This window comes from Ranitomeya imitator, chromosome 1, assembly GCF_032444005.1.
Source record: "Ranitomeya imitator isolate aRanImi1 chromosome 1, aRanImi1.pri, whole genome shotgun sequence".
In the NCBI taxonomy this organism is placed as follows: domain Eukaryota; kingdom Metazoa; phylum Chordata; class Amphibia; order Anura; family Dendrobatidae; genus Ranitomeya; species Ranitomeya imitator.
In genome coordinates, this window is record NC_091282.1 from 707327393 (window position 1) to 707339595 (window position 12203).

General features: G+C 50.3%; 1 protein-coding gene across 1 annotated transcript in view; it reads left to right on the forward strand.

The window, feature by feature from the left end:
* Nucleotides 1–11663, forward strand: part of SLC25A21 (solute carrier family 25 member 21) — a 592393-nt gene extending 580730 nt beyond the window's left edge. Inside the window, exon 11 of the mRNA XM_069731960.1 lies at nucleotides 11222–11663. Coding sequence (XP_069588061.1) covers nucleotides 11222–11283 — 62 coding nt within the window. The 3' untranslated portion in view covers nucleotides 11284–11663. The remainder of the gene's footprint in view (nucleotides 1–11221) is intronic.
* Nucleotides 11664–12203: the final 540 nt, after the last annotated feature.

A 12203-nucleotide genomic window follows, 5' to 3' on the forward strand; every position in this document is an offset into this window, starting at 1 on the left:
TTTCTCTGTGCAGCTAGCACTTCCGGGCAAAAACTAGCGGTGTTTGAGCCCAGGGTCAGCAGGAGGAGGAGAGGAGCAGAGTGTAGGCCGAAGCCTGCACTGGTGGCAGCTTTTGTTCTGTTGTGCCAGCGTGGCTTGTGCTGGACACGTTGCCGACTACACAGCAGGGGAACAGCTGGCGGTGCTGAACCCCACTGACACATCACCTAGTGTTTTTTTCTGTGTAGACAACACTTCCAGGTGGCAACTGACAGTGTTGAAACCCAGGGAATCAAAGAGGAGCAGAGTGTAGGCCGAAGCCTGCAGTGGAGCAAGTTGAAAGGGAACCTTTAACCCCCCCCCCCAGGCATTTGTTGCTGAAAGAGCCATCTTGTACAGCAGTAATACTGCACATGGAAAATGGTGGCTCCGAAAATTATGCTCCTTGCAAACGCTGAAGTACACACTCATATAATGTGTCCCCTCACACCGTCAAACCATCCCGGAAGTGGGACTTTCCTTTGTAATGTGACACAGCACAGCCGTCATTCCAACCCCCTTGGTGCCGGGCACCACCTCCTCAACGTTGTTTGGTTCTGTCACGGAGCCCGCACTGTAATGTTATCCCTTGGCCATGCACAGTTAGCGGTGCCCGTCTTCTGACATCATGTAGGTGTCAGGCTGGCAGTGCCTGTGCGTCCAAGCTGCCCGAGATCCAACCTTGCAGTGTCATCTAATGTAGTCCCACTGCGGGCCAGGGATCCATGGGCATGCGCAGTGCATATCATCGCCTCTCACTCACCTCCTTCCTGCTTCTTCAGACTGTGCGGCGTCACGGCCGTGGCATGCTATTAGGGATCAGCTGACGCCGCCTAGTCTGAAGAAGCGTGAAGAAGGGGAGTGAGAGGCTAGTATATGCACTGCGCATGGCCATGGATACCAGGCCCACTGTGGGATCACATTAGACGACACTGCGAGGTGTGATTTCGGGCAGCGTGGACGCACAGGCGCAGCCAGGACGACAACAAATGATGTCAGAGGACGGGCAGCGCAAACTGTGCATGGCCAAGGGATAACATAACAGCGCAGGGTCCATGACGGAATCAAACAACGCTAAGGAGGCAGCGCACGGTGCCAAGGGGGTAGCAATGACGGCTGTGCTGTGTCACATTACAAAGGAAAGTCCCACCTCCGGGACGGTTGGACGGTGTGAGGGGACACATTACATGAGTGTGTAGTTCAGCGTTTGCAAGGAGCATAATTTCAAGAGCGACCTTTCCCTTGTGCAGTATTAGTGCTGCACATGGTGGCTCTTTCAGTAACAAACGCCTAGGGGGGGGGGGGGACAGGTCCCCTTACATTTTAGTTGTGCCAGCGTGGCGGTCGCATGACACGTTGCCGGATACACAGCTGGGGATCAGCTGACGTTACTGAACCCCAATAACAGAGGAGCGACTGTTGACTGTGCACACAGCACTTCCAGGCACCAACTGGCGGTGTTAGAGCCCAGGGACAGCAGGAGGAGCAGATTGGAGGTATTGCCGCACACACAGCTGGGGATCAGCTGACGTTACTGAACCCCAATAACAGAGGAGCGACTGTTGACTGTGCACACAGCACTTCCAGGCACCAACTGGCGGTGTTAGAGCCCAGGGACAGCAGGAGGAGCAGAGGAACAGAGTGTAGGCCGAAGCCTGATTGGAGCAAGTTGAAAGGAAACCTTTAACCCCCCCCCCCAAGACGTTTGTAGCTGAAAGAGCCATGTTGTGCAGCACTAAGGATGCAAAAGGAAAAGGTTGCTCTTTTAATTATGCTCCTTGCAAACACCGAAGTAAACACTAAAAATGTGTCCCTTTATACCGTTAAACCGTTCCGGAGGTGCGAATTTCCTTCGTAATGGGACACAGCACAGCTGTCATTCCTATCCCCTTGATGCCGTGCGCTGCCTCCTCAGCGTTGTTTTAAGCTGCCACGGAGCCTGCGCTGTTCTGTTAGCCCTTGGCCATGCCCAATTAGCGCTGCCTGTCTTCTGACATAATTTGGTGTCAGGCTGTCAGTGCCTGTGCGTCCACGCTGCTCCAGATCCCACCTCGCAGTCTCATCTAACGTAATCCCACTGCGGGCCTTGGAACCATGGGCATGCACAGTGCATAACCTCGACTCTCACTCCCCTCCTTCCCTCTTCTTCAGACTGTGCGGTGTCACGGCCGTGGCATGCTAGGGATCAGCTGACGGCGCACAGTCTAAAGAAGGCGGAGGGAAATGAGCGAGAGCCCGAGGGGAAGATATGCACTGCGCATGCCCATGGATCCCAGGCCCGCAGTGTGACTCAATCAGAAGACACTGCGAGGCGGGATCTCGGGCACCGCGGCCGCACAGGCGCAGCCAGCCTGACACCAAATTATGTCAGAAGACAGGCAGCGCAAATAGGGCATGCCCAAGGGATAACAGAACAGCGCAGGCTCCGTGACAGCTTAAAACAACGCTGAGGAGGCAGCGCATGGCACCAAGGGGGTAGGAATGACGGCTGTGCTGCGTCACATTACGAAGGAAAGTCCCAGCTCCGGGACGGTATAACGGTATCAGTGAACACATTTTATAAGTGTTAAGTTCTGCGTGTGCAAAGAGCTAAAAAAAAAGAGCTACCTTTTCCTTGTGCAGCATTACTGCTGCACAAGATGGCTCTTTCAGTAACAAACGACGGGGGGGGGGGGACAGGTTCCCTTACATTTAGGTTGTTGTGCCAGCGTGGCGGTCGCAGGACACATTGCCGGCTACACAGCTGGGGATCAGCTGACGTTACTGAAACCCAATAACACTGGGTCGTATGTTTTTACTGTGCAGCCTGCACTTCTGAGCCGCAACTGGCGGTGTTGGAGCCCAGGAATAGCAGTTCAGGTGGTAGAAAGATGAACACAGCAGGAGACCTGGATGACACCCAATTACTTAATCAGGCAGAGGAGTGGCAAATTCCTGCGAGATCCAGGCCTGGTTCATTTTCAGGAAAGTAAGCCGGTCAACGTTATCGGAGGATAGTCGCATGCGACGGTCTGTTAGTACACCACCTGCGGCACTAAAGACACGTTCCGATAAGACACTAGCCGCAGGGCAAGCCAGCACCTCCAATGCATACTGGCTTAGCTCTGGCCATGTATCCAGCTTAGAGACCCAAAACTTGAACGGGGAAGAGCCGTCTGGGAGTACAGTAAGAGGGCAAGCCATGTAGTCTGTCACCATCTGACGGAACCGTTGCCTCCTGCTGACTGGAGCCGCCGGTGATGGTGTAGACATTTGGGGCGGGCACACAAAAGTGTGCCAGAGTTGTGCCATACTGGGCTTGCCTTGGGCAGAGGCACTGCTTCTGCTCCCTCTTTGGGCAGAGCCTCCCCCACTGCCTCGACGCACTGAGCTGCTTTGTAAAGCACTAGCAGCACTCCTCTCAGTTGGACAGGAGAAGATGATGGAATTCACCAGTGTGTCGTGGTACTCCCGCAATTTACGCTCCCGGGTCAACGCAGGGATGAGGTTTTGGACGTTGTCCCGGTAGCGAGGATCGAGGAGGGTGAACACCCAATAATCAGGCATGTTGAGAATGTGGTCGATGCGGCGGTCGTTTCTCAGGCACTGCAGCATGAAATCCACCATGTGCTGCAGAGTGCCAACCGGCCCAGAAACGCTGTCCCCTGCTTGAGACATGATCTCTGCCCGCTCGTCATCACCCCACCCTCGCTGTACACACTGACCACTGGACAATTGTGTCGCTCCCTCCTCTGGACGGAGCTCTTCCTCCTCCATTGACTCCTCCTCATCCTCCTCACAAATTGGCCCCTGCGTACCCCTTTGTGAGGAACCACGTGGCGCTGACTCTCCAGAAGCTGATGGAAAAGGTGACTCCTCATCCTCCACCTCTTCCACCACATCATCCCTTAACCCTTGCAAAGTTTGCTGAAGCAGGCAGATAAGGGGGACAGTCATGCTGACTAGTGCATCATCTGCACTTGCCATCCGCGTGGAATAATCAAAAGGACGCAAAACCTGGCAGACGTCCTTCATAGTGGCCCACTCTGTGGTTGTGAAGTCTGATCGGCGCTGACTGCGACTTCTTTGCGCCTGATGCAGCTGGTACTCCATAACTGCTTGCTGCTGCTCACACAACCGCTCCAACATATGTAACGTGGAATTCCACCGGGTAGGTAGGTCACATATGATGCGGTGTTCCGGAAGGCGGAATCGGCGCTGCAGAGCAGCAATGCGGGATCTGGCCAAGCTGGAACGCCGCAAGTGAGCACACTCTAGGCGGACCTTGTGCAGCAGGGCATCAAGATCCGGATAGTCCCTCAGAAAACTCTGCACAACCAAATTGAGCACATGTGCCAGACATGGGATGTGAGTGAGGTTGCCAAGGGCCAAAGCTGCCACCAGATTTCGGCCATTGTCACACACTACCATGCCTGGCTGGAGATTCGCTGGCAGTAACCACACATCGCTCTCCTGCTTGATGGCATTCCAGAGCTCCTGCGCTGTGTGGCTTCGATGCCCCAATGAAACTAGTTTCAAGACGGCCTGCTGACGTTTGGCCACGGCTGTGCTCATGTCGGTCATAGGTAAACGTTCACGGGTCCATGTGGGGGTGGACTGTGACGGATCCTGCAGAGAGGAATCAGAGGAACTGGTGTAAGAGGAGGAGTCGATGCGTACAGACTGGATTCCTGCAATCCTTGGAGTGGGCAGGACACGTCCTGCGCCACTCGCACGATCTGTACCTGGCTCAACAACATTAACCCAATGGGCAGTGAGGGAAACATATCGCCCCTGTCCATGCTGACTGGTCCACGCATCGGTGGTGAGGTGGACCTTGCTACTGACGGCGTTCAGTAGCGCATGTTTTATGTTTGCCTCAACATGCCTGTGCAGGGCAGGGACAGCCTGCCTGCTGAAGTAAAAGCGGCTGGGCACCTTGTACTGTGGGACTGCCAATGCCATCAAGTCACGGAAGCTGTCAGTCTCCACCAGCCTGAACGAGAGCATTTCCAGGGACAACAGTTTGGCAATGCCTGCATTCAGAGCCTGTGCTCGGGGGTGGTTGGCCGAGAATGCCCGCCTTTTCTCCCATGCCTGTACTACCGATGGCTGTAGAGTAGACTGGGAGTGTGAGGATGACTGGGAAGGTGGTGCTGTGGGTGGAATTACACAAGGTCTCTGGGAGGAAGCCAAACCAGCTGTGCGTGAGCTGGAGGAAGAGGCAACACGAGCTGAAGAGGTGGTAGCTGCCGCTGTTGGTTGGCCTACATCTTCAGTGTGTTTCTGTAACTCCACCGCGTGCCTGGTCCGCACATGTTTCCACATATTTGTGGTATTGAGGTTGCTGACATTTTTCCCTCTTTTTACTTTATGATGACACAGCTTGCATTTGACAAAACAAATGTCATCTGCAACTGTGTCAAAAAAGGACCAGGCACTGCAAGTCTTGGGAGCGCCCTTTTTGGCTTTGGAAAGAGACAGGCTCCTAACGGGTGCCAAAGTGGAGGCTACAGGCTCCGCAGTCTTCCCCCTCCCTCTCCCTCTTTGGCCCGTAAGAGGAAGCTCTTCCTCTGAGCTGCTCCCACCACCTTCCTGTTCCTCACGCCACGATGGGTCAAGGACCTCATCATCTCCACTACCCTCTGCCACCAACTGCTCCTCCTGGGTAGTCTCAGCAGCACAGTACGCACGAGAAAGCGGCACCTGAGTTTCATCATCAGATGCGTACTGCGCTGTGGTCACCGGAGGCACTGGCCCACCTGCCTCTTCAGAGTCAGAGAGAAAAAGGTGTTGGGCATCACTGCACACTGCCTCTTCTTCCATTTCTCCAATGCTGCTTGGCTGGCCCCCTGTTTCCAAGCCAAGAGATTCAGAGAACAGAAGTAGAGACGGCTCCTGTCCTGGGCTCTCTGACTGCCTGGCCAATTTGGCAGGTGGTGAAGAGACAGATGGCTGCTCTCCAGTGCTCTGTGCCTGAGAGGATGTGGCACTAACTGAAGTCGATGCCGAGGCGTTAGCTGCCATCCACCCGACAACGGCTTCAATTTGGTCTTCACGCAGCAGCGGTGCACGGCGCTCTCCGACAAAGCTGCGCATGAAGGACTGTTCCCTGCTGAAACTGAGTGACGACGAGTCACCGGCGCCCGCAGCAGGCACAGAATCACCACGTCCTCTCCCTGCTCCTCTCCCTGCTCCGCGCCCACGCCCACGTGCCTTACTCCCTGCCCTCTTCATCTTGGTTGACAGATAAAGATAAGCAGAAAAGTACTAAGGCCTTAGTGTGCTTATTCCTGTAATGCTCCTCCTAACAGGTGTAAGAAACACTAATGTTGTAAATTGTGGACTAAACTTTATTATTTTTCAAATGTGGCCTACACAAGTGTAAGTTGTGTTTGGTGAACTTAACCTTTTTTTTGGTGCAGATCGGGCTACAGAGCTAGTTTAAATCACACGGAGACCGTGCAGACAGCCGTAAACGGCGCTGCAAGGCCAAGAAACCCTCCTCTAGGTTATCCTATATAGTGTTTTTCCACTATTTAGCTGGATACAAGTGGAAAGACACTAATAGGAATTTTTTTTTTCAAATTTTAAACTGGCTGCACTATTTGAAAAAAAGGAAATTGTTTTTCAAGGTATGAGGCAGTAACGCACCCTGAGCTGAATCCAACCGGCTATGGCTGCACACAGACTACAGGGCGAGCTGGGCTCACACGGAGACCGTGCAGACAGCCGTAAACGGCGCTGCAAGGCCAAAAAACCCTCCTCTAGGTTATCCTATATAGTGTTTTTCCACTATTTAGCTGGATACGAGTGGAAAGACACTAATAGGAATTTTTTTTTTAAAATTTTAAACAGGCTGCACTATTTGAAAAAAAGGAAAATTTTTCTCAAGGTATGAGCCAGTAACGAACCCTGAGCTGAATCCAACCGGCTATGGCTGCACACAGACTACAGGGCGAGCTGGGCTCACACGGAGACCGTGCAGACAGCCGTAAACGGCGCTGCAAGGCCAAAAAACCCTCCTCTAGGTTATCCTATATAGTGTTTTTCCACTATTTAGCTGGATACGAGTGGAAAGACACTAATAGGAATTTTTTTTTTCAAATTTTAAACAGGCTGCACTATTTGAAAAAAAGGAAAATTTTTCTCAAGGTATGAGCCAGTAACGAACCCTGAGCTGAATCCAACCGGCTATGGCTGCACACAGACTACAGGGCGAGCTGGGCTCACACGGAGACCGTGCAGACAGCCGTAAACGGCGCTGCAAGGCCCAAAAACCCCCCTCTAGGTTATCCTATGTAGTGTTTTTCCACAATAGAGCTGGAGACTGGTGGAAAAACACTAATAGGAAATTTGAGAAAAAATGTGCAGCAGGCTGCACTAAGAGCAAAAAAGAACAACTGTGTGAGGCAGTGTGAACCCCCCCTGAGCTGAATACAACCGGGTATATGGCTGCACACAGACTACAGAGTGAGCTGCACACACACACACACAGAGACCTTGCAGAACGCTGTTAAAACAGCGCTGCAAGGCAAGAGCAAGGTGAACAGTGAAGAACACACAGCGTTTTGCTAAATTAGCCTTTGGAAAGGAAAATAAAGCAATTAGCTAGCTCAACTGGCCCTCAGTTAGAACACAGCGTCCTGTCCCTAACTGAAATCACAGCAGAGTGAGCGCAAAATGGCGGCAGCGCTTTTTTATAGTGCAGAGTGACATCATTTCAGCAGCCAATCCAAGCCTTGCCAGTACTTACATGCCCACCATGCTAAACAGGATGTGCCCACACTTTCATTCATTCCTCATTGGCTGCTGCGTTCAATTTGAATTCTGGGAACTTCCGATTCCGGTATCCGATACGCGGGAAGTATCGGAATTCAGTATCGGAATTCCGATACCGCAAATATCGGCCGATACCCGATACTTGCGGTATCGGAATGCTCAACACTACATATCACCAAAATAATAACCCGAGAGCAAAATAAACAAGCAGAATAAAAATGTACAGTACTGTGCAAACGTTTTAACCAGATGGGAAAAAATGGTTCAGATTGAGAATGCTTTAAAAAATAGAACAGGTTATTGTTTATTTTTATCAATTAATGCAACACCTTTCCTCAATTCTAGGCACAATTGCACACAGCTTTTAAAAGACCTCAGCAGGGAGGTTGTTCTAAAGATCTTGGAGATCCTCTGTGGATGTCAAATTCTTTTGTCTCTTCATGTTATCCCAGACAGACTGGATGATGGTGAGATCAGGGCTCTGTGAGTCCATGTCATCACTTACAGGACTCTTTGTTCTATCTTACACTGAAGATAGTTCTTATTAACATTTGCTGATTGTTTGGGGTGGTTGTTCTGCTGCAGAATAAAGGTACCGTCACACTAAGCGACGCTGCAGCGATACCGATAACGATCCGGATCGCTGCAGCGTCGCTGTTTGGTCGCTGGAGAGCTGTCACACAGACAGCTCTCCAGCGACCAATGATCCCGAGGTCCCCGGTGACCAGGGTAAACATCGGGTTACTAAGCGCAGGGCCGCGCTTAGTAACCCGATGTTTACCCTGGTTACCATGCTAAAAGTAAAAAAAACAAACAGTACATACTTACCTACCGCTGTCTGTCCTCGGCGCTCTGCTTCTCTGGTCTGGCTGTGAGCGCCGGGCAGCCGGAAAGCAGAGCGGTGACGTCACCGCTCTGCTTTCCGGCCGCTGTGCTCACAGCCAGACCAGAGAAGCAGAGCGCCGAGGACAGACAGCGGTAGGTAAGTATGTAATGGTTGTTTTTTTTACTTTAACGATGGTAACCAGGGTAAACATCGGGTTACTAAGCGCGGCCCTGCGCTTAGTAACCCGATGTTTACCCTGGTTACCAGCGAAGACATCGCTGAATCGGTGTCACACACGCCGATTCAGCGATGTCTACGGGGAGTCCAGCAACGAAATAAAGTTCTGGACTTTCTTCCCCGACCAGCGACAGCACAGCAGGGGCCTGATCGCTGCTGCCTGTCACACTGGACGATATCACTAGCGAGGACGCTGCAACGTCACGGATCGCTAGCGATATCGTCTAGTGTGACGGTACCTTAAATTTGGAGCCAATCAGACACCTCCTGATGGTATTATATAATGGATAGGTATCTTTTTGTATTTCTCAGCATTGAGGACACCAATAATCCTGACCAAATTCCCAACGTAATTTTCAGAAATGCAGCCCCAAACTTGAAAGGCACCTCCTTTATGCTTCACTGTTGTCTGTAGATGCTCATTACTGTACCACTCTCCAGCTGTTCGGGAACAAGCTGCCTTCTGTTACAGCCAAATATTTCATATTTGACTCATCAGTGTAGATCACCCGCTGCCATTTTTCTGCACCCCTGTTCCTATGTTTTCGTGCATAGTTGAGTCAATTGGTTTTGTTTCCATGTGGAAGGTATTGCTTTTGGCCTCAATTCTTACACCAAGACCACTTTTTGCCAGATTTCTCCAAATAGTAGATGGGTGTAGCAGGGTCCCATTGGTTGCTACCAGTTCTGAGCTGATTGCACTGCTGGACATCTTCTGATTTAAGGCCCCGTCACACATAGCGACGCTGCAGCGATACCGACAACGATCCGGATCGCTGCAGCGTCGCTGTTTGATCGCTGGAGAGCTGTCACACAGACAGCTCTCCAGCGACCAACGATCCCGAGGTCCCCGGTAACCAGGGTAAACATCGGGTAACTAAGCGCAGGGCCGCGCTTAGTAACCCGATGTTTACCCTGGTTACCATCGTTAAAGTAAAAAAAAACAAACGCTACATACTTACCTATCGCTGTCTGTCCTCGGCGCTCTGCTTCTCTGGTCTGGCTGTGAGCACAGCGGCCGGAAAGTAGAGCGGTGACGTCACCGCTCTGCTTTCCGGCTGACCGGCGCTCACAGCCAGACCAGAGAAGCAGAGCGCCGAGGACAGACAGCGATAGGTAAGTATGTAGCGGTTGTTTTTTTACTTTTAGGATGGTAACCAGGGTAAACATCGGGTTACTAAGCGCGGCCCTGCGCTTAGTTACCCGATGTTTACCCTGGTTACCAGCGAAGACATCGCTGAATCGCCGTCACACACGCCGATTCAGCGATGTCAGCGGGACCTCAACGATCAAAAAATGGCCCAGGCCATTCCGACACGACCAGCGATCTCACAGCAGGGGGCTGATCGCTGGTACGTGTCACACATAGCGAGATCGCTACTGAGATCGCTGTTGCGTCACAAAACTTGTGACTCAGCAGCGATCTCGCTAGCGATCTCGCTATGTGTGACGGGGCCTTTAGATGTGTAGTCAGCATGATGTGTCTCTTATCTGCTGCACTAAGTTTCTTTGGCCGACCCCTGCCTCAATGGTACTCAACATTGGTTATTTCTTGATGTCCTCAATGCTGTGCTGATAATTACGGTATGTCATCCAGTACCATCAGGGAGAAGTCTGATTGGCTCCAAATTTACTATACAGCAGGACAATGACCCCAAACATACTCCATTCAGCATTTAGAACAACAAGGAGTCCTGAAAGTGATGATACGACCCCTCACACCCCTGACCTCAACATCATAGTCTGTTTGGGATTACATGAAGAGACATAAGGAACTGAGCAAGCAACATCTACTGTGGATAGTTCTCCAAAATGTTTGGAACAACCTCCCTTCTGAGTTATTTCAAAAACTGTGTACCCTTGTACCTAGAATAATTATTTAAGGCACATCAAAGAAAGGAACGTGCACTTCTATTCAACAAGGCATTTTTCAAATCTGAAGTGGAAAAAAAAAGCGCTCAAGAAACTAAACATTTGAACAACAAAGTGAATTAATATTGAAATGAAGAAGACAAGTCTTTTTTTATCAGTTTTTGGAGATTATTTGCTTTTCAAAAATCTCCGTCTAAACATAGTCTAACAGTTATACGGTCAACGGAAGCACATCAGGTCACACAACACCTGTGCTCAGCATAATCCAACATATGCGAACTTCAGTTATGGATCTGGAGGGCAGCCCTGAAGATGTACAAAGGAAATGTGTTGTTTTTTTATACCTGTCTTGAAGGATATTAACCTGCCCCCATGGCCTCTCGTCTGGTATGCGTTACCTGTATTTTCTCCCTCACCCACATTCCCTTCCTTAGTGTAATCAATGAACGACTGCATGCAAATAAATGACATAAGCAGAATTCATGTCCCCATTGTGCTGTATTTCAGGTGGGGCAGTGATGCTGTTAGTGTACGAATATTCCTATGCCTGGTTGCAGAAGCATTGGTGACCCGGACCCATCTGCCATCCCGTGAGAACATCTCTGCCCAGCGTCTTCAGAAGATGGAATCTACAGAAGGCTGTCATCACGGAAATAGACATACCCAACATATGAAATATTAAAGGGGTTCTCCACACATTCTGGTCTAAAGATAGGCCATCAGTTTTTGATTGATGAGTGTCCAAACTCACCTGTGGTTGCCATGTTTCTTCATTGTATGCACAGACTCAGCAGCTTGTCCATAATTAGTCCCTTCATAGTGCTGCACAGGGCCTGAAGCTCGGACTCCATCCATCATACAAATGGTCCCGGAGAGCTCCTTTTAAGGGGGATTTTCACTTTCCATAAATGTCATTTTTACCTGGAATAAATGCTGCTGTTCCCCTGAATCTGGCGTTGCTGTTGTTTTTGTTCCTGCAACTTTCCATCCCTGAGAAATGGCCTGGTGCTGCAGCTTAACTTCGTTCAAGTGAAAAACCCACTAAAATACATTTACACATTGCAGCCATATTACATTTTTTTTGCGGCACTTGTGTCAAAAATTAAAAAAACATTTTGCGAACGCAGCTTTAATGTAAAATGAAAGGTAAATTTTAGGTCATTTGGTATGTACTGCAATTGCCTTACTATATATAATGGACTCCCAGTACGAGGATGGAATCGGCATGATGTCTATAGCCCTGTCAGTGCTTGGCTAGATAAATGAGGATAACCCTCTCTGTATTAATTTCCCATCTTTGTTATGATTCTTGTGCCGACAACTTTAGTAGGATTTAAACTTTCTCCCTCTTCAGACCTACAAAAGTGAGACTCTCCATATACCATGCTTTAGATTAGTGGGGTTTCTCTATAAAATACAAGATTAGTGATGAGCGAATGTGCTCGGGCAAGGAGTTATCCGAGCATGTTTGGGTGCTATCCGACTGTCT